The following is a 19,928-nucleotide window of genomic DNA, read 5'->3' as shown; positions in this document are numbered from 1 at the left end:
TATCTTAGACCATAGGAACAAGGGTTACGAATTTTAATTGAGCGTAGTTCACCTTTAAGCAAAATCAGGGATTCAGTGCAACAGGAAATTAAACAACACACTGACTGTGCGATGTGTGTTTACGAAAAAGCGAATGAGCGTACATTTAAAAATGTTGGCGAGAGCTCTAAAATGAGTCCGAGCAATCAGTACACTGGTCTATTTTGTGTCTTTTATCTTAAAGTAGAGGCACTGTTTTGTAGTAGGACTCATCTGGGCTTTAAATAAAGTGTGTAAATGCTTTGCTAGTCATTTGTTTCCCGTAAAATAGTTGAATGTTTCTCTTTCGTTTACTTTAGCAGGTATAATCCTAATAAAGCTGTTCAGTGTGTGGGAGAGAAATTAGTGCCGATTCACATCAAATTCATTGATACTCTTCTTCTGTGAACCACAGTGAAGTGATTGTCCTGGGCAGGAAGAGCAAATCTAATTTAACCCCATCCCACCCCTCATACCCCCCCCCCCCCCCCCCCCCTTTCCCCTGCCCACCAGCATCACCACCACCACCCAAATACCTCCGGGCTAATTGGGTCTGAAATCAAACTCCACCCCCCCCCCCTCGCTGGACCTCCAGCACTGTGACAGTCTCAGGGCAGGAACAGAGGGATCACTTTATATATAGAGCACAGAGGGATTTGGATTGGACAGCGGTGTGTAAGAGGGCACTGATTGGAATTCTGATTGGGAAGACAAAGAGGAAGGAAAACTGAGCTGTACAGTAATCCTCCACTTTTACGTTTCTCAAAAATGATTCATTCAAGACTTCATACAAAAACTTTCATACAAAACATGAGGTCGGGACAAAAACACAAAGGAAAAGGAGAAGGAGAATTAAAAGACAAAGTATAGCGTCCAGTATTATGGATACTAATCAAATCTTGGCAGGGATGTTGGACATTATTCATTCATCTTTCCCAGATCAACAGTCAATGAATTTCTTAAAAAGATGTTATTTTGGATATCCGATATCTGGAACTAAAGAAGTCCTTCAACCCATATAACCACATTGGCCATTTGTTCCTATGACCCTAAGGAGCGTTTCCTGAATAAGCATCGTTGACTTTTGGTTTTTAGATGAGACACAAACCGCCTCACCGTCTCCTGGGTGGAAGTCCTGGGTTTGTCACCACTAGGTCACCGCCACTGTAAACGTACATATGGCTCATAATAAGCTTCTTATACCAATGACCTGTGGGGTCAGTCTTTGGGCCGAGGACAGTTTTTTGGTATTAGGCGGCCTTTTTTTTTTTAAAACGTTAAAGATTTTACACTTTAGTAAGGATTAAACAGTTGAAATATTATGTGTTAATTATCTGCTGAGGTGTTTGTAGGCAGGTTTTGCTTTCCTCTGACCCTTTCTCCTCTGTACCCATGGTATCAGTTTTCTCTTTTAACTCTCTGAAGGTTGGAAAGCTTATTAACCACAATGTCAAACCATTAATCGAACCGGTGCAAACTTTCCATCAATATATACATCTTGAATTGTTTGTTGTTGAAAGTCCCCAGTCCTTCAGTCTGCTTTATCCACCATGCTGAAGTGCGGTTGAACTCTCTTCAGAAACGCAGCGGTGGCCTCCCACGCTCCGCTGACATGCCCGTGTTTTCCAGGCCATTCTCAGTGAACCATTATCAACCAACTCCTCTGGCTGGAGTAACCTACTTTGCTTACTGTAAAGCCAACAAACACCCGTGCAGAATATGCCATTCATGTGCCCTTTCCCCCAGTTCATTCATTTACAGCGGATGATGCAGATGAATGGAAGCGAACGACCTGTCAGGGCTGAAGGACACTCATTGAACTTACCTCGTCCTATTGTAGCACCATACTCACTCAACCATCAAACCAGGTTTTGTGTTGGTTTTTGTTGGATGAATCGCTGAACATGACTGCAAGAAAGTGTCACGTGTCACTAATTTCAAGCACTAGTTTGGATATGTTGAAGCGTGGTCGTATGAGGCACCTTTTGGAGACGCACTGCTATGGATACAGGGGGCAGCATGTGAAGCAACAAAACATATTAAAGCCACCTAAAGAAATCCGTTTGTATGCTATAGACCTTTTTAATGAAAGGCAACAGCCTTGGTCCTTGTTAACTTCCTGTCAGCTGATTTCATCCACATTTACTGCAATGAAAAGGTCTATATTTAGAATATTTTCACTGCTCCACCTTACTGTAAGACAGCTTTTTATGACGGGGAACTGAAGCACGCCTGTCAACATTAGGTCAGGTTTTGAAAAAGAGGGAGATGTGAGGCTGAAGGTCCTCGAGGCAGCAGCTGCCGGCTCGACTCCGACCTGCGGCCCTTTGCTGCATGTCTCCCCCTCTCTCTCTCTCACCCCATTTCCTGTCTGTCTTATATAATAAAAGCTTGAAAACTGCCAAAAATAATCCATAAAATAAAAAGAAATCAATAGAATATTTGCTGTGGCTATACCACTGCTGTACTAGCATGTTTTTTTAAATAACTAAGGCACTTATGTAAACAGTGTTTTCTTAGGGCTGTAGGATTCAGAAAGGAATAGGAAGTGTAGAGGCCCTTGTTGTTGAAAAGTCCCCTATCCTTCCTTCTGCTTTATCCACCACTCGCTTCAGCACATTTGAGCCCACAGGACATCACTAGTTCGTCACACTGCTCTGCTTTGATCTTGGTGCGTTTTTCTTCAGTCTCTTCCACAGTTCACTAACTGTGGTGGGTTCTTAGACATTACTTTGTCGCCGAGGATTTTCCAGAGATTCTCTATGGGGTTTAGATCTGGACTCTGACACTTCCTCCTCCAAATTTGACTTCTTTAAACGCTTTGTGATAATAACTGTCATTTTACCTAGTAGAAGACGGGAGCTGCTGGTGGACAGCTGCCTCGATTATTTCGTTTATTTTAGTTATTGTGTGACTTTTGCGTTTTAAAGACAAACTAACTAACCAATCGAGGCAGCAGTAGACTGGCAACTCATGTATTCTGTGTACTGTTTTTGTGGCTTTGAAGTGAGGGATAGTCAGTTCCCCATTAGAAGGGGCAGTGAAAAAAATCTAGCGCACACTTAAACAAATTTAGATTGGGCCTGCTTAGCCTGTCCTCCTGCCTGTGCTAACAGCCATATACTAAAGTAATACAGTGATTATGGGTAAGTATCCTCATACAACCCCACTTCAAAATATCCAAACTATCCCTTTAAGAAGAACCTCCAAAATCCACCGAAGGGCACTTATTGCTACCAGAGAGTAACTCAACTTTTGATTTGCAGCTTTAAGCTTCCCTTTTGGAATAAATAAGCTGTTATTTCACCCTCCAGTGAAAACACACAAACAGAAATGTTTTGCAGTTGTTGCTGCTTTCGCTGTCTGTGAGTGAAAGGGCAGCGTGTGGAATGAGATTTTAATGATTTGGTTGTGTGAAATAAAAGTCACATGTCTGCAGTAATGACTGGTGCTGCAGGCTGTGTTAAAGTGCATCTTCCAGCTGTAGGTCGTTGTAACACTTGATTGTGATGCGTTTTAAAGATAAAATAGGAGTTCAAAACATCTCGGTGTGGCTGTTTCACAATCTATCTGTGAGATACTGAGTCAGCCTCATTATGCATCCTCTGATTGTGAAACGGTAAGAATCAGACCTAGATCTTATAGTAGTTGTAGGTCATTCGAATGTTCTCTTTAGGCTCGGTGAGTTGACTTCATCAGGATGGTTCACAGAAAGGAGTCAGGAAATGGAGAAATGTTATGGAAGTGGAACAATCAGACATGCACCTTGTTGCATAAATGTGCTGGAATGTAACCTGTCGCATGTCTGAATAAGCCTCTGCATCACTTTAACACAAATAATCTGTAGTAAAATTTGTGTATCTCAAGTCTGAATGTAAGGAAAAGATGACAGCAGCACGATATGCACAGAAATAAATGAAATGTACGTCATGTTTGTGTTTTTAAGGCCACTCGCTAAATTTATCACTTCATTATTTCCTCCCTTCTTCAAAGAGATTAGATGAGCAAACCACAAACAGTGTGAGCGAGCCAGTTTTTATGGTCCTGAGTTTGTCATGTCAGATCTACTCAGCCTGTGAAAGCCGTCATATCACTTCTTCAGAGCTTTGCAAATAAAAATAAGGGGTTCCTTCATGAAAAACGCCATATTGTTACATTATGGGAATTGTAGCTTCCAGCATTATTGTAGCTTGTCCCATACTTGGAAAAGTCAGGATATCTCGGCCTCTGTTGCTTCAATGTTGTTGTCTATTTTAAACCGTGTTATAGTCTGTCTGAAAAGCACAATACACTCCACCCACCCAGGTCAGACAAATGCAGTAGTGGGTTGTCGTTCAGAGTCACAAAATCAACCCTGAAAATGCATTATTGTGAAATTCTCCTGCATTCTTTGTGTAATCTCATGTGACACTCAGTTGCTACTTTGACCTGATCAACAAACAAGCCGTTAAAATAAAACCTGCAGAGAATATACAGGCAAACAACCTGATTTTACCAATATAGTCGGAACATTACAACTACCTGTTGGTCCTCTTTGATTTGCGTGTCGTAGGAAGCGAAACGACCACTGTGACGACGGTGTTTCCATGATAGAGGCGGCCTCTGTTGGCTCCCTGTCGAGGCAGCCCTTGACTTGTATTTGATCCTTTGACTGAACTAACCACTGACCGTGCTTCTGCTCCACTGAGCTCAGACCTCTGGCATATTCTCTGACCATTATTTCTATGGTAATGCTCATCATTCAATACGTTTTGTACTATTATTATGCATGCTAATGTTTCCTGTTTTTGTTGTTGTTGTTACTGCTGAAGCTCCTCTTGGTCTCCACGCCCCCCTTGTTTCCCGTCAACCACCAAAGGAAGTCAGGGCTGTAAAGTGTGTTTTTATTTCGCACCTCTCTCTTTCACACCTCTGCTTTCCTTGTGTCTCGGCTCCACTGCAGCGTCTGTGTGAGGAAGTAAGAGTGTTACTTTGAGCTTTCGTGAAGGTTAATGTGGGTGTTTTGCCATTGCTGGGTGGAAATCTTCTCTCTGTAAACCGTCAACTATTTTTGCAACTGAAAGTCGAGTTTTAACACTATCATGATGCATGTTTAAGCTTAATAAAATGGAATTTCAGAAGCCCCGATGCTCATCTGATAACAGATTAAATCACGCATGTGTAGATCTTTGGAGTAGAGACGGGACAGTAGAGCAGGGCAGGTGTGGCTGAGGGACCCGTACGGTGGTCCAGGGGGGATGCCTGTGGTGGGAAAGCAGTGGGTGATGTGGGTGGCTGAGCAGAGAAATAAGCTCACAGTACAGTGGACACAATCACACAGTGAGTGGAAGAGCGTAGAGTGGGAAGTGTTTTCTCTCATTTCACTGTCCTGTCGGCCCGCCGAACCGCCCCAACACACACGCACAAACGCCACTCCTCCTCCACTCAATGTGACATCTGAACGACCCCCCCCCCCCAGCTGTAGAGGCTCAGTAAGGATTAACTAAACAGCGAAGGTCTCTTCACTCTCTTAATTTAATTCAGTGACTTTAATTACACGACTGTTGATCAGACACAATGAGGCTGCTGCAGCGTGCTAAACCTTGATGTTCAAAAACCAGTCAACAACTGACTATATTGTATATTATCATGTATTGTGCTATTGTTGTATATATAGTTTCTACTCAGTTCCAAAATTCAGTGCATTTAGTCACACAAAAATCCGTAAGTAATTTCTTCTCGTCTCTATTTGTCACCAAAGATTGAGGTTTATTTTTAAATGTACTTGTTAGTTTTATATTGTATTCAGTCTGTGTTCAGTCTGAGTTTATGAAAACTAATGTGAAGCAAAAGCTAAGATAAGATAGCCTTTATTGCCATTGCACTAGGTACAGTACAACGGAATTAAGGAGACATAAAAAACACAAAAAGGTGCACAGTAGTTGGGAGCCTCAAGCCGCTGCATTTGTGCGCGTCGCCATCTTGGTCGTTTGTCAAGACCTTTAAACCCCAGAATACAAACAGTACATCTATACAATACATTCAGATACAGTCTGAAACAGGGAAGGCAGTGATATGGTTGAACACAAAAAAATAGTACTTTAGTTTTGTATGAGACATTTTAAATTATTTAAACTTGTTTGGCTGTGTTATACCTTTTATTTATTAGAGATATGACAGGTAGGTCTTCTGCCAGACTCAAACTTTGGATGTTGCGTTGCAGGAACGTTATGCATGATGCGATTTAAAGTCAGTGATTTAAACCATCACCTTAGACCACTATGGCGCCACTTCGTCACACCACTTCCACTTCAAAAAGTTTTTTAAATTGGCCCAGGCCCGGTTTTGTATGTCCTGTACACTACTTGTAACTGTATACTGTAAGTATACAAATCAGTGCCTTTGACATGATCTTTATAAGCAGATGGACTTGTATACCTACCTGTACCTAATACCTGCCAGATTAATGATATCCCCATCAACATTGACTGTACTTAGTTTTAAGTAGCAAATGTTGACTATCCTAAAATAATGAAACTGGTAAACATTATACCTGCTTAACACCAGTATGTTAGTATTTGCATTATGAGCATGTTGCCATGCTAACATTAGCATTTAGTTCACAGTATAGTCTCAGGAGATCTTATTCCCACTGGACTAAAAAAAAAATACCAACACCCACTGTCATCTGGCTTTTTTCTATATTGGGAAAGGTTATAATAAGCGTTAATTCCTAGGACAAATGACTCTGCGGTAGACAGTTATTCATTGGCTCCAGCTACGATCGGCAGTGACGGAAACATGGCACCCGCATTGGCACACTAACGGTCGTTTCTATATGGTAACCTCAGATTTGACTCAGACTCGGTTCCCGATGATTGATACTAACCTTAGTTCAATGTCTAACCTTGACCATCTCGCAAGACAAATCTTGGGTTTTTGGGTCCATCTGGAAACGACCCAGAGTCATTTTCGCCCCTTTTCCGACGCTATTCCAGTGCTATGACACACGTCATCTCGGCCACAAATTCAGCCCGCCTGTGGACCAGCAATAAGAAGTCGAATAATGGCAACTTTCTTAAAAGCGTGGTTGCCACAGTCTCTAACAAGGCAAACAAAGATCGGAGTTGAGTTAAAAAAAAATCCTTCAGAAGCTCAGAATGGGACAAGTGTTATACTGTTTCCACAAGTGGCACAAGGTTAAGTTTTCCCCTCACATGCCTGCCCTGCCCAGCTCAAATGTAATATAAGAGCACCAGTGGATGGAGTGTGTGCCAGTTGACGCACAAACACACACACACATACACACATACATACACACACAGCCTCGACCCATCGTACTCGAACCCATTCATTCACCAACTGGCATTGGTATTGTCATTTCCGGAGACAAGATTGTCCAACATACAGGCTTTCAACACAAACAATACCTACTTAGGACTAAACCGACACCACCACACACACACACATACTCACACACTACACACCCATCACACATACAAGTAACCGCGTGAAAGACAATCCCCTTGAGAAACGAAGCATTTTGCGCCACAAACTCGAGGGAAGGGAAACCGCATTAGGCGATGTGTGAAACCTCCGTAGATAAATTGAATGCAGCTAAAATTTCCTATTATGTCCCTTCATGTTCAGTGGGGTGGGGGGTGTAAAGGCTTGACATCAGAGGCCGGGTTATCCTCGAGAGAGAGAGACGGCTTCTCCGTAAAGAAAGGAATTTGTCACTCAAGCTCCTAAACTCTTAAATCTCCTCTAATACGGTACAATCAGCAGCCTGTAATGTTCACAGACTGGGTTTCCCTCTGCGCTCAGACTACAGGCTCTGCTCCGATTTTACGCCTCCTCTCTGAAGAGGAAACACAATCTGGGTTCCCAACCCTGTGGTGTTTGTGTGTGTGTTCTATACTCAATGTGCTGATGGGGGTCTGTATACCTCCACCCTCCCTCCCCTCTTCCCATAGTGGTAGTGTTTTGACTAGTTCTCTCAAAGCCTTTTGAAGTCTCTGTTGTTATCTTGGTGTCAGCTGCGGTGAGGATGGTCAAGGTGGGAGAACAACATACACACACCCACACACCCACACACACACACACACACACACACACACACACACACACACACACACACACAACCCCTGTGTCAGATAGTTGCTGCATAGACAACTGGAGTCGTAAAATTAAGTCATACGTTATGTTTTCCCTCCGTTTCAAGTGTGTGTCCTTGCACTCACACTTCCTCCACAACACTGTGAGTATGGCCTCCTGACAGGCCTGTCTCTGAATGTGTGTGGAGAAGGACTATTTGTACAAGAAAAAAACAGAATTTGTCACTAATTGTAAAAACAAGTCCAAATGAACGTCGTATTCACCCATGCGGGCAAAGCCAACACGTGAACAGGAAGTTAGGGGCAAAATGTGCACTTACTGCGCGCATACTGGTGCAACATGCAGAATAGTTTTGAATCCACTCATACACACCCTGATCGTGGTTGGTTATGAGTTATAGTTTTGTTTCCCAGAAGGCGGCCCAAAACACACACTCACACTAAGTTTGGATCATGCAGTAAGCCCTGCATCATTTAAACGTCGCAACTCCACAAGCACCAACAGTTACACACCCACAAGAAACAAGGAGGGACTCGGGTGGAAAGTGGAAAGTCGTCGACATACAGGTGTTCAATAATCAGATTATTTTTGACCAAACCTGGAATATTTAGTTTATATTTGATAATCCTGCAGTCTGAAGAGGGTTTTTTTCCCCCTTGTTGTTGGGCTCACGGAGCAGTGACATACTGTACACACACTATTTTTCCTGCATCTGACTTTTTACAAAACGTGCACTGTTCAGCTGTGGAAACAGACTTATTTAGAATTATTTGTTTCAGTTTGAGTTTTAGTCAGACTTTGGATTTAACTATTTTGGATACAGGGACACACCACCACGGGGTAATGGTTTTTCCTTTCATGCCACTGCATCGCACGATGCTCCACGGGTTGGGTCTACGTCATGTTCATCCACTCTTGTCGAAACCAAATGAGAAACCTGCGTGTATTGTACATGACAGAGAAATATGATTTCTCAAGCAAAAATGTAGCTGTGGTAATCAGGTTTCTCTCCAACTTTTAGCCTGATAGAGTAAACCAGGTGCTCTTTAATATGATTTTTAAAAGGTAATTGCCAGCATTGACTTTGGGTAGCTGAAATGGGAGATCTAGCCTCACACCAACAGACAGTGTATAGTGTGTATAGTTCTTCGCCCGGTCTATTTGACTTCTTACTCTGTTAGTTTTGTGTTTTCCTCCTCTTCTAAGCAGTGCAGGGCACTTAAAACAAATAATGACTCACGCAACCATCCAGTAACTATCATAATCTTTTTAGAAGTGATTATTGTAATACTCCCCAAAGGATAAAGCACCAGCAATTCTTTACTTCAAACGTAGCCTACTCTAATTTTTTAGTTTTTACAAAATATTGACACTAAGTAACTGTTGGGTATTACTGTCAGTTGACTAAATGATCATTATCTTACTAAAATGTGACCTGTTTAAATTGAAAAGCGATAACAAAAGGATATGGTCGACACATCTGACCTGACACATGATCAAAAGGCTGTTTGAATATGATAATACATAAAAGAAATAATAAAGAATAATACATAAAAGCCCTCAAACTACAAAACGTTACACCAATAACTTTGACTTAATGGATATTTCCCTCTCATTCTACACTGCATTAGAACTATTACCTCAGACACACACATTTCTCTGTATATGCATCCAAGTATCATCCTATCTACATTTACAGTGATGTTTATTATATCACCTTGATGTTTCTTTACTAGCTAATTCAATTTTAAAACTAGTTAGTAGTTTTTACAACCTTTTAAAGACTTAGCGCACAAACTTGGTGGTAGTGTTACAGACAGCTCCCGTTCTTGTGAATGAGCTATCTCAAGAACCTCTCTGGGGAATCTCTTCAAAAATCGCACAACCACTTGGACTCAAGGGTGAACTGATTAGTGGAGGTCAAAAGTCAAGGTTACTGTTACCTCACAAAATGCATTTTTGTCCATAACTCGAGAATCCCTACGCTAATTATGACAATATGTCACACAAATGTCTAAGAGGATAATATGATGAAGTTATGACATTTTACATCCAATAGGTCAAAGGTCAACTTCACTGTGACATCATAATGTTTCTGGGAGAAGAGGAGACATCCGGTCAAATACTTCGATGTTGACACTAATTTTGAAAGTGTGGAGATTGTATAGATCTGAAGGTGTGTGTGAAGCATCCACGTTTCACCTAAAGATACACTTAAAAGCTTTTATTAAACTCCTTCAAAGTCTTCACTTCATATATTATGTAAGTATGGACAGTTTAGGTGTAAACGGCTACCAGACTGTTTGTGGGAGGCGTACAACTGCAAGGTGTTAATTCTAGTTTCTTCCTCGGTTGAATCCCGACCCATTTCCTCATTAGGAGCTTGGGTATAACCTTCGATCCCAGGGCAGAGCTCCGCTGGTCATCCCAAAGCTGAATTTATGGTTCATTAATCCTTGTGCTGTGACTGTGAAATAGTTTTGTATGTCTTAAATATAAAACACTTTTACAGCAGCCTTTGCATCCTCCTCTTCTGTCCTCAGATGCGACAGGTGTATCCGTGTGCCCTCCTGTAGCCCTGGATTCAGGTGTGGGGCTCCTGTGTCGGCTGTTTGAGCTGTGGGGGCAGGTACCAGCGGGTGTCCTCGCTCTGACGGAGTGGCTGCTGGGAGACGAAGAAGCAGATGATGAGGCAGTTGCAGACGAAGCATCCGGTGTGGTGAGAAGCAGCCACGTGACTTAAGAGCGGCTTTATAGATGCACATTGACAACTGGCACAGTTGCACTGTGGTGAAAGAACACCACAAACGGTACAAAGGGAGCAAGAGTGAGAGATTTTTGACTGTAGACTACATGCTGATGATTTCCATGAAGTGAAACTGGTGGCAGATGACCACGATGACTGTCACAGTTTCATTTTCTATGAGTACAGCAGGGATTGTTCATTAACTGCCAGTGTGGGGCAAAAGGGAAATGCACAGACAAACTGTAAAATCTCCACTTGAGGTTGTTTTGACATGGTGCCCGTACAGTGTGGTATCACAGGTTTCCCTTGCCCTTGTTTTCTTCTCAAGTCAAGATAACTGAGCGCTTTAAGCCACCACGGTTTCTGCTCTTCAGTATAGTTTAGGTTCCTGTTTGGTTGCTTGCGTCTTTCTACTCAAGACTTTGGAGACACATTTTAAAACAGATGAGAACATAGCGTAGCTTTAAGAAAAACAAATTAAATTATGGCACCTTATGGATCTTCAGCTGTAAAGTGTGAGGTGCTGTTTTCTTAAAGCTGCACTAGTGACATTCTTATACTGTGTTAAATGGTTGTGTAATGTCCACCTCATTTCACAGTTCATTTCAGTTCTACATAACATTTTAGTTTGTTTGAGCTCATTGTTTTGGTTCACCGTGACAGACCTTTCTCCTCCACTCGGGGGGGGGTCTGATATAAACCCACTGTACACTACATAGTGGAGCGTTTAGCAACTAAACAGCCAGAAACAATGATATGTAGATACATAGGCTAGGTTTGCTAACACATTCGTCATAACAGCTTTAGAACAGTTGTGTTTACCTCTTCTGTTCCCACAAAGAAAAAACAAAATAGTCCTGATTTAAATTGTTTCCCAGTAACCAAACTCCCATTTTTTTGACCAGGATGAAGAGGACTTCCTGTTCGAGAAGGGGGAACTGAACCTGTGGGCCGAGCCGGTCCAGTGGGTGAAGATGCTTCACAGACACGTTGGCTCCCTCATCCTGAAGTTCAAACAGACCCAGGCCCCAGGAATCACAGGGCCGGACCAGGTGCACCACATTCATACACTGTCAGCTCAGGCCCAAACCAAGGCACTCAGCTCCCAGCAGGCCCTGGACTCCCTCCCTGCCCTGCCCCAGTTCTCTCTCACCATGGAGCACGCCAGGCTGGTGTTACGAAACCAGAGGGCAACTCTGGCTCTAGACGTGCTGGAGAGGCTAAGATAGAAGAGTTAGCAGTGTTTGGCTCCAATAGCACCCATTTAAAAAAAAAAAATTAGGAAAAATGTGTTTAAGGTCCATAAAAAGTGGGATTTTTTTTTTTATTATAAAGCAGGTCCAGGTGCTTTGAATTCTATGTAACTATCAAAACCCAAAGTCCACAGAGAAATACACACAGCCCTTATTCAGAAACTGTGTCTTTAAACGAGCCGTCAGTGTTGTGACAGTCGTCCCCTGGCTGCAATGATGGTACAGAGACACAGAAAGTGCAGATGCAGAAGACTCAAAAACACTGAACCAATCAGACCGGGCTTTTTCAGAAGGGGCTCTTAAAGAGACAGGCGCTAAAACGGTATATTCAGACACACAGGATGAGAAAAAGCATGTGTTTTTTGAACATTCAAGCATCTAAACATGTTCTACTGGAAAACCAAAATACAAGTATGAACCTGAAAATGAGCATGATATGGGACCTTTAAAGTCCGGGGTTCCTAATACTAAAATAAAGGAAGAGTTGTCAGATTAATGCTGCGATGAAACAACACAGACTGGCTTTGTGGTCAAGTCTTTTTATTATGACATGAATGAAACAGTAGGAATTTTTTACTTGTCTCTTACTTTGTCTTACAAATGTTGCCTTTATTGATTACATGTTATGATTACTGTTCCTTGATGTCTTTTTTAATTAAAAATTACATTTGAAATTACTCCACCTTCTATTCCAATGTTTCCAAAGGAAAGACGTTGAATGTCTTGCTTCTTTAATGACGTACACAGACAAAAATAATATTATCAGCACCGTGTGAATACATGTGCAGAAGCCATAACAATAACTCTGCCCGAGTGTTTGCCAAACAACACTTGATGCGCAGTTCTCCTATCAGTGGGAACGTGTCACACGACAATCTTCAACAGTGTCAATAGTGAGTACACAGACTGCTCTGCTTTCTCCACGTCTACCAGGGATTTAAGGTTGGAACAAAACAACTTGGCACCCAAAACTTTAAGCACTAACTTCAATGGTGCGATTGTGCAGCAGGGACGAGTGTTTTCTCTGACACATCACCAAAGTTGTATTTCAGAATACGACTTCGACTTCTACTGTATGTTTATACGAGGTGTTATTTTCCTGTGATATTTAATTTACTGCAGGATTCTTCCCCATTGGACTGTGTTTTTATGCTTCCCTCTACTTTTCCTGGTTATGTAATTAGGAGGACAGCACAATGGACTACTGTCCTGTGTGTGTGTGTGTGTGTGTGTGTGTGTGTGTGTGTGTGTGTGTGTGTGTGTGTGTGTGTGTGTGTGTGTGTGTGTGTGTGTGTGTGTGTGTGTGTGTGTGTGTGTGTGTGTGTGTGTGTGTGTGTGTGTGTGTGTGTGTGTGTGTGTGTGTGTGTGTGTGTGTGTGTGTGTGTGTGTGTGTGCTCATACAGCTGGACCCTTCTCCCTCCCTGGTAGCCATGTTCCCTGTTACAGTAAAAGTGATGTAATGTTTGGGAACAGCGCAACATCCCCCAATAAAAAAAAAACAGAGCTGTGCGATGGGAGAGCGGTTTCTGCGGACGAGGACATGTTCAAGGGATTTCTCAGGGGCCTCGCCGTGTCTGTCCTTCACATTAAACTATTTATCTCGACTTGCAAAGCGCAAATAGTCCTGGGGCAGCCCTCAGCCTAATTTTAGGGTTGGTAGTAGTAGATTCCAAGCTCTTATGTCACTTGTTTTTCGCCTGTTGCTATTTTCCCTTTTCTTTTTTTTTTTAACCTCCCAGCTTCTCCAGCCTAACCATTCAGCACTCAAAGAGAATATTGAATCATGTCGCAGGATGAAAAATCATTTTTCATAACCACTCTTCCAATTTTGAGCCTATGTGGAAAAGACTCAATGGTTCCCGGTGTAGCAGAAACCGGCAATTTCTGTGATGCCGATGTGTGTTGCACAAGGTTTTTACACCCTCCCGACCAAAATATCTGTCTTGTGGAGCCCTGATATAGAGTCCCGTCCTCTGCTGCCAACGCTGCAATCTTTCCACTGTGGTTTCTAAAACTTGACATAACTCCAAGCAGAGCGGAGTAGTTTGACATTTTCATGTGAACATTCTGCCATCCTGAGAAGGTTACATCATGCTGAGGCAGGGGCAGCTTATTGCAAACCGCACTGCACTCTTTGACTTCACAAAGGAGGGACTGTGGGGACCTGGTGGCTAAGTGCGGCTGCTCCTCCGTGCCTGCAGCTCCGCTTTATCCTCTCTGTGAAAAGAGGAGACATAAAAGATAATTTTCTGCAATAAATGGGTGACACTATTACAGCAAAATGGGCCTGAATGTGTCCCGAGGTCTCACTCCAGCTCTGCTCAGCAGGTGGCGCCCCGGTCTCTCCCAGGCAGTTCTCCCTCTGCTCTCATGAGGGCAGTGTTGCTCTGCTGCGCCGCATGAAAACCACATTCCTGCAGCCTGGGCTTCAGATTGGGAAAAACAAGTTGGGGAGGAACTCATGAGTGGCTTAAAAAGATTTAACCAGAGTAAATCCATTTAGTGTTTAGAATGACTCGACATGTGCTCCATGAGTGATTTCTAATCTTAAAGCGAAGTCGACATTTTAAAGTTTAACTGAGACAATGCAAAAGTAGGTCATGTGAGCGCAGTAGGCATTAACCAGTGTGTGTAGTAGACTGGAATAGGCTGCTGTTGCACTGTGGAAGTTGATTATGCAACCGGCGGATTCTAAAAATTGTACTGCACTCTGCCTGGACTCCTCTCCGCTCATACTTGTGGTCTCACCCCATCCACAGGGAGAGAGAGAGAGAGAAGGAGAGGGAGAGGGAGAGTTTCCTTCCATTACAAATACATTTGTCAGCTTGTCAGTGTGGTGGTCCGGTGGTCCAGAGGCAAGAGGGGGTGGACTTGTCATGGCTAGGCTGCTGGTTCAAACGCTAGGACTCTGCTGGGAAGTTCTGGAGAAGCACTTCCCCTTTTAAAGTTTTCAATTCTCAGTGATGGAGCTTTTGAGCAAGGCACTCAACCCACCGCTTCATCAGAGTGTGAATGGTTCATTTGCTGTAGAACAGCGCGCATGCGTAGTAGACGGCCCTTGCTGCTTCTGCATTCTTTCTCAGCGAGAGTAAAACCAAAAAAGCAAAACCAACTTCCACAAAATTGGTTGTGTGATTAAAAGAAAGGTGGGGGGGTTTAGAGGGGTGTGAGGAGGGTGAGGAAGGGGGAGGGGGGTTGGCTGGGGTTGGATTTCAAGGCGTGGTGTTAAAGAATAGGCGGCCAACCGGTGAATGGAAGTTTTTTTCGGAGAGGAGGAGAGGAGGCGGCTCCTCTCAAAACTTTGCACCGACTTCGGTTCGCCCCTCCCCGGCCGCCGTCAGGCATTTATACCCATGTAAAAGGCTGGAGCGCACATTGAAGCACTCTGGCTCAGCGCTTCTCGAGGGGAGGACATAACAACTTAACAATACAAACCTATCCCCCATTCTTTTCCTTCTTCTAAGGACTTAAACCGCACATATAAACTTTTTAAGGCAACTTTTTTCCACAACCAAAACCAGTCGTGGCACGAACTAACGTTTCCGCACGTCGCGTTCAAGGATCCTGGTCGGTCCTCCATGAAAGAGGGAGTGCGACAGCAAACTTGGGGAAACGAGATGTCTGCGACCGTCTTGTCTGCGTTCTACGACATGGACATGCTTTACAAGGTAAAAGTCTGACAATATATTGAGTTTTTCATTCGGTTTGCATTCAGGGTGAACACTTGAACGCAACGTCAGGCGGCGTGCTTCAACTTGTAGCATGTGTTCAGCTGCAACAAGTTGTCAGGCTGCAGGCAAACGGTGCTAAACATGCCATGTGGTCAAAATAGTCCCAGAATTGGCGTCTGAAATGCTAACTCGTCTCTTTTTCTGTCCTACAGCAAGATAAAAGCATGAACATGAACGCCCTCCACATCAACAGCATGCTGGACAAGAAAGCTGTGGGGGCTCCGGTCACGTCTCCGGGCTCCGGTGGCCCCTTCACACCGGGATTTTTCCGCAGAAACTCAACCAGCAACGTGGACGCGATGAACAACGGCAACAAATACTCTCTGGGCTCCTACAGCAGCCTGAAGGAGAACACGCCGAGCAGCAACAGCAGCGCCACTGCCCTCATGAACAAGGAGAACAAGTTCCGCGACCGAGCTTACAGCGACAACGGAGACCGGGGCGTGCTGCAGCAGAAGCCCGGCTCTCAGATCAACTCCACCCGCTACAAGACCGAGCTGTGCCGGCCCTTCGAGGAGAACGGCTCGTGCAAGTACGGGGAGAAATGTCAGTTCGCTCACGGCTACCACGAGTTGAGGAGCTTGTCCCGCCACCCCAAGTACAAAACAGAGCCGTGTCGCACCTTCCACACCATCGGTTTCTGCCCTTACGGTCCCCGGTGTCACTTTATCCACAACGCCGACGAACGCCGGCCCGCTCCGGCCGCCAACGCTAACATGCAGGCGGGGGAGTCCAGGTCGGCTCGCGAGCTGTGCGGCTACGGCCAGAGGGACGTCCTGCCGCCGCAGCAGCTCGGCTACACCCAGAGGGACAGACCAAAGCTTCACCACAGCCTCAGCTTCTCCGGCTTCTCCAGCCACCACGGACTCGAGTCTCCCCTGCTCGACAGTCCCATGTCCCGGACCCCACCGCCACCAACCACCGCCTCCTCCTGTACCTCCACCTCCAGCTTCTACGAGGAGGTGCTTTCTCCCAACTCCGTGTCCTGCATCAACAGTGCCTTCAATTTTCCCGGACAGGACTTAAAAGCCTTACTGGCCCCCCTGGCTGTGCACACCACCGGCGGCTACACCAACAACCACTCCACCGGTGCCTACTACGGGAACATGCAGAGCAGCGTGTGCCCGCCCTCCCCTCCGACCTACAACATGAGCCACTTGCAGGCGCTGCGCCGCCTCAGCGACTCGCCGGTGTTCGAGCCTCCTCCCAGCCCACCAGATTCGCTCTCTGACCGGGAGAGCTACGCGAGCGGGTCCCTCAGCTCTTCCGGGAGCCTCAGCGGCTCCGAGTCCCCGAGTCTGGACGCTGGAAGACGTTTGCCAATCTTCAGCAGGCTGTCGATTTCAGATGACTAAATCATGTTTTTGTTTTCACATGGATGTATGGACGGGTCAGGCAGGGTGGCTGAGGAGCCAGGGGGGAGTCAGTGAGTGAGGTAGACTGTCCTTCAAGCAGAGGATCCCGGTTAAGCCCCCTCCACCCCATTTCATCCACAACCACCCTGCCGAAGTGCCTTTGAATAAGACATTGAATCCCTACCAGCTCCATGGGTGCTGACCCTGCTCTGACCTCCCTGGAGGGGGGCAAGAGCAGAGAATATGACCCACAGGGATCAATAAAGCTTCAAACAGTTTAAAGTGTCCTTGACCTGGCATTAGTTTAGTTTTTTTTTCTTGTATGTAATATAGTTGTATTAAAAACTTAGATAGCAAACAGAAGGCATTCCATCAGTGCCTTGCCCGAGGGCTCATGGCAGCCCCCTCTCCCTTTTTGCTCTATCAGGCAAGCCACACTTTTCCTGGGATTAGATGTGTGGGTAACATGACTTGACAAGAAGAAGAGACTGCAAGCGGTTTTCAGATTTCCTCCCTTCCTGCCAAGAATATGCCTTGACTCAAAGTAACATTTTTTTTTCTTTATCAAAGTGTGTTTTTTCTTTTCTTTTCTTTCTTTTTTTTTTTCCTCTCTGAAAGCTTCAACTTCCATTCCAGACCTGTCTTCTCCCAGCGCCACCCAGTGGTTCGTTCGGTTAGTCTAGTTTGTTGCTTGGATAAAAAGCACTCTTGAGTTGGGTTTGTTTGGGGAAATCACTGCTGATGGTTGAATATATATTTTTTTAGCTGTTTTTGAGTGATTTACATAGCTGTGCATAACTGGCTATGGACTATTTAACTTATTTATTATCTTGTGAAAAAAGTATAGGCAACATTGGTAATTTGTGTCCATACTGTATTTATCAAGTATGATGAAGCAATAGATCTATATTCTTTTATGTTTAAATTATGATCGCCATTATTAATCTGCATAAAGTGGAGTGTATGTTCTTTTCACAGTAATATATATATTTTGTTTTTTCTCCTTTTTTTGTAACTTCACTTGGTTATTTTTATTGTAAATGAGTAAAAAAAAACTTAATTTAAGAGAACGTATGTGATATTTATTTCATTAATTTTGTTTCCTTGTTTACGTTTATTAAAAAAAAGGTTTGCGTGATTGCTGTTTGCTCCTGAGGTTGTGTGTCAGTGCTGTAGAAGGCTTTTCTTTTTTTTTTTTTCTCTCGAGGATCCCTATTTAGATATTTCTGTAGAATGTATAAACAATGTGGTTGTACAGACCGTCCAAACCTTACTTCTTTTGTTGATCTAGATCAGACTTCAGTGACAAAGACACCCAAGTCAATAAATTAACCAAAAAGTATTTTTGTTTTCTCTCTGTTTGCACGAGGTCACACTGTGATTCCAGCCACGTGCTAAAGAATGTAGCAATCCCTTGTGCCCCAGTATTATTGTGTAGTGCCTACGGGGGTTCACCATCTTGACATGCCTTAAAATTAACCAAATAAAGTATTTTTCCTACATGGCATCTTTTATACACAGGTTGAACTGAATGTAGTGTTGGATTCTGAAACAATTTTTATTTTTTTTAAAGGTTGTTACCACAACCGTAACCTTTCTAAATCCCCATTCCTCTTATTTTTGATTTCCTTTTGCTCTGTTTTTTCTTTATTTTGATATTGAAATCTAGTCTGAGTCTTGAGTTTGCTGGAGAGGGAAGTGGATGAACACGTTGGGTTTGTACATAGTAGGTACAGGGGGATGCGCACTATGTACTTTTGACTACTTTATCAGAAGTAAAGCTTTTTGAATGTAACAAAAAAACGGACAAAAAGACAACGATAGTTGTAATATTTTTGGGGGAGTCAGTTCACTACAAATTGAGTGTGAGACTGTTAACTTTGTACTGTACATTTTTGTAGTTCTCCCAATAAAAATCATTTTGAAAAAGCTTCAGACTGTCAAGCTGTGATTTTCTTTTGGGTTTTAACGCCATGGTGCAACAGGTGTGAAAGCCAGACGTCCTATCAAAAGCATGAAGGGCTGATGTGGGATGGCTCCGGTTCTCCTCCTGCTCACACAAACACATCCCATTTCACAGCACAGCTCGTGTATTCCTCCTCCAGTGGAAAAAGTCCTGGAGGGATGGCTTGTGTCCTGTGCTACTACTTGGCTTTGTGCCCTCAGGGGGGGGGCTGTCCTCAATCAGTATACAGTAAAAGCACTGACCTGTTAGTTTCCAGAGGAAGGCATGTCCCTGAGTCCCATCTCCTGTCAAACAAAGAACAACTGAACTGTAGGTGGGCTCTGCAGGAGGACAAATCTCATTATGAACATGAAAAGGCGACACCGCCACAGAAACTGAATCAACTGTATGTCATATTACATAATCTGTAATCTTCTGCTATAAAGAGAGGCTGACGAGAAAGGATTGAGTTCTGGGTCCAGATCCACAGGAGGATGTGTCGGGGGCTCAGGCTGGAAGTCTGTCTGGATCCTTTCCATCACCGTCAGTTTTGAATATGTTGTGCGCCATTATGATCCTCTTTTCTGACAGAACATGCACTCACAAAACATCCACATCATCAGAGAGCAGCCACTCTAAGTATACATGAAGATTAAGCAGTGGTGGAAAAGGAAGTCTGATTATTTCATTCAGTTAAAGGATTTCAACTTAAATCAGTTTCTGAATGTGGGCTGTGTGCCTTTCTCTGTGGATTGAGCGTTTTGATACTTCCACAGTATTAAT

The 19,928-nt window shown here is 43.8% G+C and overlaps 2 protein-coding genes across 2 annotated transcripts in view; both read left to right on the top strand.

The window, feature by feature from the left end:
• thada (THADA armadillo repeat containing) overlaps positions 1–12,609 on the top strand; it is a 109,747-nt gene extending 97,138 nt beyond the window's left edge. Inside the window, exons 37-38 of the mRNA XM_083922653.1 lie at positions 10,659–10,834; positions 11,767–12,609. Coding sequence (XP_083778779.1) covers positions 10,659–10,834; positions 11,767–12,090 — 500 coding nt within the window. The 3' untranslated portion in view covers positions 12,091–12,609. The remainder of the gene's footprint in view (positions 1–10,658; positions 10,835–11,766) is intronic.
• Positions 12,610–15,478: 2,869 nt separating this feature from the next.
• zfp36l2 (zinc finger protein 36, C3H type-like 2) lies at positions 15,479–19,131 on the top strand. Its single transcript, XM_083922933.1, has 2 exons — positions 15,479–15,782; positions 15,998–19,131. The coding sequence occupies exons 1-2, from the start codon at positions 15,693–15,695 to the stop codon at positions 17,198–17,200; spliced, it is 1,293 nt and encodes a 430-aa protein (XP_083779059.1). The 5' UTR covers positions 15,479–15,692; the 3' UTR covers positions 17,201–19,131.
• Positions 19,132–19,928: the final 797 nt, after the last annotated feature.

Source organism: Echiichthys vipera (assembly GCF_963691815.1).
Source record: "Echiichthys vipera genome assembly, chromosome: 11".
Taxonomy (NCBI): domain Eukaryota; kingdom Metazoa; phylum Chordata; class Actinopteri; order Perciformes; family Trachinidae; genus Echiichthys; species Echiichthys vipera.
The sequence above is the reverse complement of the archived record's forward strand: the minus strand, read 5'-3'. Positions and strand labels throughout refer to the sequence as shown.

Coding starts and splice junctions, on each gene's coding strand:
- zfp36l2 (XM_083922933.1), top strand. CDS start 15,693: ATGAAAGAGGGAGTGCGACAGCAAACTTGGGGAAACGAGATGTCTGCG. Junction 15,783..15,997: donor ACATGGACATGCTTTACAAG/GTAAAAGTCTGA, acceptor TCTGTCCTACAG/CAAGATAAAAGCATGAACAT.